Genomic DNA, 12,083 nt, shown 5'->3' with positions numbered 1-12,083 from the left:
AAAGGGAACATTATATTATTTTGCTTGTTATGTTAATTAAATATTTGAAATATTCGAAAATGATGAAAAAAGGTGACATAATAGATTTTTATAAGATCTATCACAAATACTTACTTGCATCTATGCATGTTCAAAGTAATAAGTGCGTGACATATTGCTATGTAGTAAGATTCTTCACTTAACTTATATCTTAATCGTACCATTCGATCATAATAAATTAATATAATTTGGTGTCTTTATCAAATAATATTCTTTTTCAGAATGCTATGGTACTTGAAGTTCAACTATTTTCAGCATTTTGACCAACAAAAAAAAAACTATTTTATCTATATAGAATAGAAGAAGCAAAGTCATATTATTGTGCCAAGTGTCAAAATATAAATTAAACATGTGTTCAATTTTAGGACAAATCACCAACTAATTCGGAGGTTCAAAAATAATTTAAAATAGAAATTTAAATATATGCTAATGCAATTGTACATCTGATTCTCATGTTTGATTTGAGGTTTTTTTTATTTGTTAAAAGAAGTTCAGGTTTAAAACTTCCATGTTTGTTCTGTTGTTTTTTTTTAATTTGTTAAAAGAAGTTCACAACGTTTAAAACTTTCACATGTTTGTTGTTCGGGTTTTTCTTTAATTTGTTTATAGAAGTTCACAAACTTTAAAACTTCTAATTTAGTATACGTCTACTTCGACTTTCACGTTTGTTGGTATGCTTTTCTTAATTTGTTAAGCCAGAAAATTTTTTAAAAAAATTACTTTGATCCACGTCTGGAGTTGACTCCCATGTTTGGAATTGGCCGTTTTGCAATATAAATAGATTTCACAAATAAACAGGAAGAAACATTTTTTTTAAATCACGATCATCTTCCCAAACGTGGGCATCCTAACCTAACTCCATAAATTATTCACTTTCTCCATAACTACATCAACAGTTTTATGCGGCTCCTTTTAATTCCTTTTTCATTCTCTTTTTTGCGTTGGTCAGAATACAAAACTTTGCAAATATGGCTACAAAACTTCATGACATCAGACAAATTTCAAGCAACTCCATGCAATGAAATTTAAAAGTTAGAGTAGTTCAAATATGGGAAATTTCGGATCGCTACAAGCCTGAAATACCTTATTCGATAGGGTTGGTAATACAAGATGCAAAGGTAACATATTTATAATTACTTTTACTTTTTTCTTCCTCTTCTCTACTGCTATGGTTCATAAGTTTTCCAAAATTTTCAAATAAATGAAAATTTCTACGTGAAACTATTTGCGTAGTACCCTTATTTCTCTTTCTATTTCTAACGTTGTTTTCCCATTTGCTTATTAGTTTCCAGCAATCCTCAAATAGATGAAACTACCTACTTGAATTGATTATGTGGTGTAGTCTTATTTCTATTTTTGTTTATGAACATCTGATTGGTAATTGTTTACTAATTTCCAGCAAAAGCAAATTATTACCAATATATTACATCTTATATAATCCATCTCAGAAACAAAATATGATGTTCCTCCTGAAACTGCTGCAAATTCTAACAATATGCATATATTCTACCAAAGGAAGTTACAATGTTTGTTGACAATTGTTTAATCTCTATAACTACTGCAAATTTCTAAAAATATGCGCATTATGCCTAAAAAATTTACAATGTTTGTTGACAATTATTTATTAATTTCAAGCACTAACAATTTATACCAATCTAATACACCCTAACAATTAATATAATTTTCTAGTGTGATCGTATACATGTCTCAATCGGGAAGTATGTTACTAAGTTCGTTAGGAATAAGATACAGGAACTCGGCTTATATCGCATGACCTACTTTCTTGTCAGACCAAATAATTTGAAATTAAAGACTACGACATACAATTTGAGGCTAACATTAACGCAAAGGACAATAGTTGAGGAAACTATTGATGCTTCAAATTCATGTAAACCACTATTAAATATTTTATTTTTTCATTAATCTTATTATTAATTTCATGTAGCTAAACTAAACTTTAACATTTTATTGTATTTAATTATTTCATATTTTCTGTTATTTCATAAGCTGACCTAACAAGGCAAAGTTGATTATTTGGGATGAGGCACCCATGATGCATAGATATTGTTTTGAACCTCTTGATAAAAGTTTAAGAGATATTCTTAGATTTAGAGATGCATCCAATTTAGACCGACCATTTGGAGGTAAAACAATTGTTCGTGGTGGTGACTTCGGAAAAATATTACTTGTCATTCCAAAAGGTACTAGGCAAGATATTATTAATGCATCTCTCAATTCTTCTTATTTGTGGCCTCACTGTCAACTCTTAAAGTTAACAAAGAATATGAGATTGCAAGGTAATGAAATAGGGACACATCTAGATGAGTTGAGAGTTTTTTCAGATTGGATTTTGGCAATTGGCGATGGTATAGTTGGTACTTCTGTTGATGGCTATGAAAAAGTCCAAATACCAGATGATCTTTTGATAAAACAATCTGTTGATCCAATATCTGTAATTGTAGAAAGTACATATCCCGATTTCAACAATCGTTGCAGTAATATAGGATACCTCCAACAAAGAGCCATTCTTGCTCCAACCCTTGATACAGTGGAATCGATCAACGAATGTATGATTTCACTTAATGAAAGTTCTGAGAAATCATATTTGAGTTCCGATACAATCTGCAACTCTGACCATACTTGTTCAGCATTGGAACATGTACACACACCAGAATTCTTAAATACTATTAAATGTTCAGGAGTTCCAAATCACCCTTTTACTCTAAAGGTTGGTATTCCAGTGATGTTATTAAGAAATATTGACCAGTCAGCAGGATTATATAATGGAACAAGGTTGATCATAACCAAACTTGGAAATCAAGTTATTGAAGCCAAGGTTTTATCAGGACAGATGGCTGGACAGAAAGTATTTATTCTAAAAATGACACTGACTATATCTGATGCTAGAATTCCATTTAAGTTCCAGCGAAGACAATTTTCAATCGTTGTATCTTTTGCCATGACAATCAACAAAAGTCAAGTACAGTCATTGTCTCGCGTGAGATTATTTTTGAAGAAACTTGTGTTTACACACATACAGTTTATATGTTGCTCTTTCCCGGGTGACAACTAGAAAAGGATTAAAAATATTGGTTTATGATGACAATGGGCAAATAAGTATTGAAGCTACAAATGTAGTATTTAAAGAAGTTTTTCGAAATTTAATTTGATACTCGAAAGATAATCAATATCTTTTTTGAGGTTTAAGTACTACTTTTCTTGCTGAGATTCATGAACCAACTGGGAAATTGGCTGCTGAGATGATTCCTCAAACATGGAATATGTACGATTTAGTTTTTGGTAATTTTTAAATCTTTTTCTGTTACACTATTCTAGATATATAAAATAATATTTCATGAAATATTGCACATACAAATTGTTCAGCAAATGCCATTACATGGATTAACTGTAGTTGTTACATCACATTGATGAAGAATTATTGAATGTCATGTGCGCAAGTGGTTTGAATGTGGTAATTCATCAACTGGATAATGTGACATTCTATCAATTGTGATATATTTTGACTGGATAAAATAAAATTATGGCGGTTTTCATATACTGCTAATCGATCTACTCAATTTTTTTATGTCTTTTATTGGAGTGATACAACATGACTGCTTCTCAATAGCTTACTGCTACGTGTTGTATTTTCTACTACTTTATTATTTGATTATGCTCTTTCTTACTTTAACAACAAAAGTATGATCAAAGTCACCATTCTGTTAATGATGCATTCTCCATTTAGTGCTCGAATTGTTAACGTGATCTCACGACTGAAAAAACTTAATGACATACGGAATGTAAGTGTCTTACACTTCCTTTTCATTATTATTATTATTATTCTCACTCTTCAAGTAATTAATTTATAAAGTAAAATTTCCCTGATATAAAGAAGTTTGGCTTTAGTTCCAGCTCAATAGTTCCAAGAGACAAGTGAATTGGCTGTCAGACAACTCAAAGAGTTGAAGAATGTAGGAACTAATGACGGTTCCTCAACAATAGTGTCGTCACCCTTTCTATCCATAGACCTAGCTACTCATGCTGCTTATTCCTCTGTCCAGGGCCTCAGAAAAATTCTTTTGAGTGAGTAACATGGCATGTATGAATGTTATGCTGTTCTTTGTGCACATTAGAATAGTGGTGGACACGAAGCAATTTTCACAATTACTGAATCTGTAAGTTCAAAGACTGCGTTATTAAAGCATGAGGTTGATTTTGTATTGGGTAAATTAAATACTAAAATCGCTACAGATGGAATATTTAGCACTCTTAAAGATGTCAATAAGCATCCAATATTTAGACATGAAGCAGACGAAACGATTGGTTCTTGTAGCACACCCAAACATAGATCTTAAATTACTACAATTTATGTGTTGTATTTTAAATGGTTTTGATGTCGAAGGTCCATTTCTCTCCAGACTCCAGGTATGAGAATTAGAATTTACTACTAATTCTGCGCCTATATATGGATAAACCTTAAACTCAATTCAATGATTTATGTTGTTGCATTGGAATTTTATTTTGTGTACTTCACATACTTTTCACCTTTGATTAAATGTGAGACTTCAAGTAGATAGTCGTTATCTTGACGCAGATGAAAGTTTTCGACCTTGAAAGCAAAGTTATCAGTCTATACATTTCAGCTAACTGGTATCTACCATGTACAAAATTTACAGACATGTTGATCAATGTATACCAGCAATTTAAAAATCACAGCAATCCTGATTTTGAAATCGTCTTTATTTCTTCTGATGAAAACTTGGATGCATTTAACACTTATTGATCTTTTTTGTATTAAATTTAAAACCTTAATTTCCAAATTTGGTATTTGTCATCAGAATTTGGCTTTGATTGGTGTTTGAAAGGTTTTTACGGATTTGTCATTTTTAGTAAGGGATTCGGTATCTTATTGTAATATATAGTGAAGTTTGTGAATGATAAAAAAATGAAAAGTACGAGCTTGTGAAAGATATAGGATAAGTGAATGTTTGTGTGACAAGGCTTATGAGGCACAAGGAGACCAGAGAGCTTGTGGCTATGAAATACATTGAGAGAGGACACAAGGTTTGCATTATTATTGTCATCAAATCAATTAATTGAACTAAGCATCTTCCAATTGATATAAATTTCTTATGCTCGTTATCTTACTATTATTGTTGTTGCATATTTTTCTAATTATCAATTAAACATGTATGCAATTAGCAATATCATGTAATATTCTATGAAGTTGAGATGTCACCTTTTATTGTAGATTGATGAGAATGTAGCAAGGGAGATTATTAATCACAAATCACTTCGACATCCAAACATAATTCGATTCAAGGAAGCAAGTTTGTGCGCTTATGTTTTATTATTCTGCAATCCCTTATTGATAATATTGGTTTGTTTTGAAAATGGCAAGAAAAACTAAGGAATAACTGGCCTAATTGTTGTGCATTTGTTTTTGTGAGATACATGTGTTAGTGACTCCCACTCATCTTGACATTGTTATTGAATATGCAGCTGGTGGAGAACTGTTTGAGCGCATTTGCAATGCAGGAAGGTTTACCGAAAATGAGATATATTTTTAAATTTTAACTTTGTTAGTAATCAGTCTCACATAGACTACCATATAAAAGAATTCTGAAGGATAAAGAAATGGTAATGATCTATGTGATTTTAAAAGGTCACATTTTTGTGATTTTAAGAGCCTTGGTTTACTATCTTCAATGTTTCTCTCATCTGGTTTCTTGCTGTTGTCATTTCAAGCCAGGTACTTTTTCCAACAGCTTATTTCAGGAGTCCACTACTGTCACAAAATGGTGAGAAACTTACAAGAATTTACCTAAAAAAAAAAATTCTTTATGTATGAACGTATGAACATAAATTTAGATACATCTTAGGCCCGAACTTATGTGTGTAAGTTTTATTCCAAATGCCAGTTTTTTAGTTTAAAGGAGCTTAATCTTCATCAAGCTTTTACTGCCTCTGCAGCAAATATGCCATACAGATTTGAAACTGGAGAATACCCTTCTTGATGGAAGTCCAGCTCCACACTTGAAGATATGTGATTTTGGATACTCAAATGTTAATGATATTCTGGTGATTTGTATATATAGACTTATTATCCCCCTTAGAAAGGCTCATAGTTTCCGTCCTGCAATTGCAGTCAGCCCTGTTGCATTCGAGGCCAAAATCAATTGTTGGTACTCCAGCTTATATTGCTCCTGAGGTCCTATCCAGAAGAGAATATGATGGCAAGGTATCTGTGTAATTACTTATGTGATCTTTTACATTTGGTGGAGGGGCATTATGCAAATGATTGTTGTCTGGCATCTATTTGTGTGCAACTGCATTTGCATCCATATGGAGCAATCTATAACATATGGTCTTTATTTTCTATTTAGTGTATATGCTTACTTTTGTTAAAGATCTAACTGATGAGATCTCTTATGGTCATGGACGCTTACACTTGATAAGTACTGATACTCAATTCTGATACCTCTGATGCCTGATGACTTGCGCTTCTTGAAGATTGTGACAAGGATATTGAACCTATTGTTTCGCAAAGTTGAGAAGTTGTTGTTACCCTGCTTGAGTTCGAGAAATCAGGCAATTCATTTGACATTCTCTTCATGCCGATACCCAGATTGTGAAACTGTACCATGTCACCAGTTTGATGCGACATTTAAGATAATTGTGTGTTTTCGACCAAAGTGATTTTGTTCCTTAAGAAGCTTCGGAATTTCTCACACCTTAATACTATTACTTCTCATTTCTCAGGCAGAATTGTGGTTACTATACAAAGGTGTACTCCCAATTGATAACTTAGTTGGTGGGAGCATCCATCGTAACTACGATTTACTCCTCCTGCATAGGCTTTATATTGTGGGAGTTAACTAATTAATGGGTTACTTGATTGATCAGATTAATGTCTTATAATAAAAATGACCAATCATTTAAGGTTGCATTTCTTACGAATATTGTCCTCACTAGATATTTACAACAAGATATTCCTTCATGAATTGAATGTATGAATACCCAATGTTTTTATATATTTATAAAATAATATCATTTGCACATTATGTCTACTGTATTTTTTAAATAATATTTTCTTATAAAAATTATATTTAATATTTTCGCACAACGCGCGGGTACGAATACTTAGTAATACATAGAAATGTAAATTGTGTAAGGGTTAGGTTAGTAAAAATTTGAAATTTGACGAAACAAGCTATCCACTCTCCGTGGGGAGAAATTGTCGCACGAGCGAGTCAACCCTTGGGCCTCGGGCCTGTGCCACCCTTACGCGCTCTCTCTCATTCCCATTTCATTTCATTTTCTACGCCCAAAAAGCTTCTAAAAAAGCACCATAACGAGAAAGAGTGTGATAAAGGAACTCTTGATCTCATCCATAAGGAGCCACACCTGATCTGAGAGACTGAGATTGAATTGAAACCCTAACTCTTGAAGAAAACCATGTGGAGAAGACTTTCTACCCAGTGTCGGACTCTAAGCCAACTCCGATCTACCCCTAAATCCAATCGGTTTTCCGCCGCCGCCGCCACCTCCTTATCGCCGTCTCCGGCGGATTTCCGGCCCGCGGTTCCTTTCTCCTCTCGCCACTTCAGTACTGCTTCTGGTAACGCTAATTTCATCAGATCTTAAGCATTTACACACACATATATGCGTTTATTTATATATATATGTATTGTATATTTGATTTGTTTTTGTTGTGAATTCATTGTTGTGTGGAGCAGAAAATGTTGTTAAGAAGAGCGTGGAGGATGTAATGCCAATTGCGACCGGTCACGAGCGCGAAGAGCTTGAAGCTGAGCTTCAAGTGAGTGATTTTTAATCGTTTTGGATTTTGATGTTATATGTTTGCTTCTACTAATAGTCTAATTGAAATATATTGATTTAAGCATACTTGTGAGTTGTGACTGTAACTTATACTTGATATGTGTGTTTGTTTCGTGCTTAGGGAAAGGAACTTCTCGACATTAACTTTCCTGAAGGTCCTTTTGGCACAAAGGTCAGTGTGCATATTCTTTTTGTGTATAAATTGGCAAAACGTGGTTGTTGCTTCTTGTTTTTGTTACCTTTGTTGTCAGTTAATGAAGTTTTTATCTTATCCGATGGGTATCATTGTATTAGATAAAGCCAGTAGTTTGCATTTGTAATGATACTTAGCTCTTCCTATCAAGGATAATGTGCATCACTCATGAGTCATGAATAGGTATTGTTGGAATAGCCGTTTGTTTAGGTATTTGACTGAGTTTCTCTATATACTGATATGTATGAGTACGGTTTCTATTAGGTCATATTGAGTATAACTAAACTGAAGTTTCGTCCAGCATTCAGTATTGCTTTTTTAGGGTGTATACATTACAAGTGTCTGAAAGAAGATGCCCATGTTCCCCTTGTAAAGATTCCAATTTCTGTTCCTTCACATATATCTAGTTCTGAAATGTTCATATATTTTCTATAGCCACTGCGACTTTCTTAAGTAAAGTACTCCCTCTGTTCCATTATACGTGGCACCATTTATTTTCTATTCCATTAAAAAAAGAATGACGCATTTCTATTTTTGAAAACAATTTACCTTTAAACTTCCTATTTTACCCTTAATGGCATGCCTTTATAGCAACAAAAATCTCATGGCATGTTTAAGACCACAAATTTCAAAAGTTTTTTTCCTTTCTTAAACTCCATACCTAGCCAAATTATGCCTCAAATTGAAACGGAGGAGTAATAAATTGTAGGTAGGTGCTGCTTTCCCTCTTTCAAGTGCAACGGTGAGCATTTGATCCATAATATTTAGCAAGACCTTTATTACTGTTTTGAACTTAGATAAGTAGTAAATGTTAAACATGATGCTGTATTTCGTATAAGGAGGGGAGGGGCATCAAAGCTAGTTCTTGCCCCATGTTTTCTGGCACTAGTGAAGTAGAAGTAGATGAGCTTCACCTCCCCTCTTATGTGCAATTTTGAAAGGGTTGAAAAAGATGAGTGAGGACTGTGAACTCTCTGTGCTTTCACTTTCTAACCGAATGGCAAATCGAAACGTGTTCCACACTTCAACAGTTCAACTTCTTCTCCTTCTATTCTTGCTTCAAGCGACCATGATCAAATTTAGATAAGAATAAATCTGTTTAATTGCAGTGCAGTGCAGTGCTGCTTACTTCTTTGTCTTTGTGTTTGCTGTGGAATACTGAATAGTCAATACTATCTCCTTCTATGGATCACTCTCAGTAATCTAATGATGTGCCAGCTGTTTGTTGGCAGGTGAGCTAATGGCTAGTGTTATTATCACTCAAATATTGCCCCTAGTTCACGTGCTTATGTTCTTTTTGCTTTGCTCTTTCACAAGATATATTGCTATTAAGCTGGACGCAATATTGTCAGTTTCTGTAATTAGCTTGTACATGGAAACAAAAAGTGATCATTTTGGATGGCATCTTCCATTAACACTTGTACATGGCTATAAATTATGGTCAGCTTAGATGGGTTGTATCTTGAAAGCAATGGGTTTCGTAGTATTTAACCTTTCATCATCATTTTTTATTCATAAGGCATAACCATTCACCTACAAGAAAGACATGTACATGTGTGAATAAGTGCACATGCATACAAGTATGTAAACTTGCGCAGCTTAACATTTTCTTTGCTATGAGAAGCTTAAACAGATCAGTTCAAATTCTCAGACTGTTACAAAGTCTTCCTTTCTGCCTGAGGATGGGTACTTCGACTAGATCTTTCAGAATTCACTAGGAACTTGTCAAACATTGAAATACTCATGTCAAACTCATACCTCAATCGAATTCTTCACATGTCTTTCAGTACTCCAATGTTTAACTTGTTTTGTGTGAGTTGGCTAAAATCTTTGTTATATTTTTTGTGTCACATTTTAAAACGCACAAATGTAATTATCATGTCGCCCTTGGGCTTTGGTCTAGTAGCAAGAGCGCGGCAAATGATGTGTGGGTTAGGTACACGTTGTGAGTTCGAACTTTGCCGCAGAGGGGTTTAAGTGGAGAAAGGGTAGAGAGGCGACCCATTATCCACCGAGTTTCAAACCGTCTCTCAGGAATTTCTCGATATAAAAAAGTGTAATTATCGTCGTGTTGTCAACAATGAGGTCTGCGAATGTAAAACATTGTGTGCCTATGAGTCCTCAAACAGGTCTAATTTGGACGTGCACTGCTATTGCTTCTTATGTATGGTTTCTGGATAATGAATTATTTCTCAACAAAAATAAAAGGATTATGCGTAAATAGATTGTTTAGATTGATAAACTACTACTGTTGTAAGTTTTCGTTCCAATTAGATATGTAGGAGTATGATCAAATAATTGAATATGTTTAAATGTAGGAAGCACCAGCTGTTGTTAAATCCTACTATGACAGAAGAATTGTAGGATGTCCAGGAGGTGAAGGCGGTAAGTCTCCGTAACAGATTCAGAGAAAAAAAAAGTCTCCATTACAGATTTTTCCTTATAGCCAGTTCACTCAATCTTCTGAGTCTTTTTCTAATTTAACAGAAGATGAGCATGATGTTGTTTGGTTCTGGCTCGAGAAGGGCAAGCCACATGAATGCCCAGTATGCACACAGTATTTTGTGGTAAGTACAAAATTTCTATCTTGGGCCATATTATTAAGTTCTAGGCTGTTAGGGAATTTGTAGATACATGAATTCATATCCGTCTGTATGTGAAAGGCAGCTGCTTTCGTTAATCAGCTGAAATTTCAAATTCCTTCCAGCAATAGGGGTGACATTTTGCATCTTCTTTTTTTCAAATATTGAGAGGGGTAGGTGGGAGGAAGGGAGGGAATCTGAGCTGTAAAGTTCTACTTCTAGCCAACAATTGTCCAAGTATGGTGATGGTATGCTATGTCTCAGCATCAATAATGCCAGTCAAAATAATGAGCTGATCCATGCTGACTTTAATTTCTTAAGCTTGTACTCGTAATGAAGCTCATACTGGGAATGATTTAATTCTATGCAGTTGGAGGTGGTTGGACCTGGAGGACCTCCGGATGGACATGGTGATGACGATGATCATCACTGATAGTGGTTTGCAATTTTTCTGCCGGAATAAATCTAGTTGAGATGATGAGAGATTTAGTTGCTCTACAAACTCGGGATTCAAAAGTTTTGTGGTTTTGTTTGCTTTTTGTGGATCAGTTGTTCTTATGGCTGCTGTGGCAGTGAAGTTGAATAGTTTTGCTTTTAGAATTTAATCTTAGACTTGACATACCCTTGGAATTACACACCCAGTTTCTCCGGATGCCGAGTTCAATAATCAATAGCCACATATTGGATTTTTTGTAATTCTTCCTTTTTGTTCGTTGAAGTGCTTATGTTGGCATAACTTGGACTTGAACCAAATGGTTTTTTGTCACTACCCAACTGCCGCAACATGCTTTCATAACGCTTACTTTATAAATTGGTAAACTGGTAAAGCGACAACAGGTGGCTCCTCGCTCATATGACTCGCAAAAGATGATGTGAAATGGAGATGTTACCCCTATTGTGCAGCTTCATGTTCCGTCGTACAAAATCATAAATATACGAGCCTTTTTCATCTTACCAGTGAGTACTTAACTTCATACTGAAGGTTAGGAAATGTAATCTGAGCTTATAAAATTGTGAATTGAGCTGCTACAAGTCCCCTCTCTGTTATAAATTGGACTAAGCCCAACCCAGAGAGCTGACTCAGCTTGTCCTAACCGAATAACCGAGTAGAGTAAGCATCACAGGGGTCGGGCTTCAGTCCAAATTAAGCAACTTGACATTTCAGCCAAGGTTTAATCAAATTTGGTCTGAATAAAGATATTTTATACTAGCATTTTTTTTTCTTTAATAGAATGATGAATACAGAAATGTCTACTATTTGGGGTTCATAAATTCTGAGTAGACTAACTAAATGTATTACATAAATTAAAAGTATCTCGCATATGAAAAGAGTTAAGCGCAAAATAACACACGACTTTATCTTAGCTTCTTAGCACCCCTTGCAAAGTCACATTTGCACTCGTTCAAAAAGACAAAAATAGAAAACT

The 12,083-nt window shown here is 34.3% G+C and overlaps 1 protein-coding gene across 1 annotated transcript; it reads left to right on the top strand.

Moving 5' to 3' along the window:
* The first annotated feature begins 7,278 nt into the window (after positions 1–7,278).
* Positions 7,279–11,352, top strand: LOC107776274 (putative cytochrome c oxidase subunit 5b-like). Its single transcript, XM_016596151.2, has 6 exons — positions 7,279–7,660; positions 7,779–7,861; positions 8,003–8,053; positions 10,393–10,459; positions 10,562–10,641; positions 11,027–11,352. The coding sequence occupies exons 1-6, from the start codon at positions 7,498–7,500 to the stop codon at positions 11,087–11,089; spliced, it is 507 nt and encodes a 168-aa protein (XP_016451637.1). The 5' UTR covers positions 7,279–7,497; the 3' UTR covers positions 11,090–11,352.
* The last annotated feature ends 731 nt before the right edge of the window (positions 11,353–12,083 follow it).

The sequence above is a fragment of the Nicotiana tabacum genome, chromosome 22 (genome assembly GCF_000715075.1).
Source record: "Nicotiana tabacum cultivar K326 chromosome 22, ASM71507v2, whole genome shotgun sequence".
NCBI classification, from domain to species: Eukaryota; Viridiplantae; Streptophyta; class Magnoliopsida; order Solanales; family Solanaceae; genus Nicotiana; species Nicotiana tabacum.
Note: the sequence above shows the minus strand (reverse complement) of the source record. Positions and strands in the feature narration are given on the sequence as shown.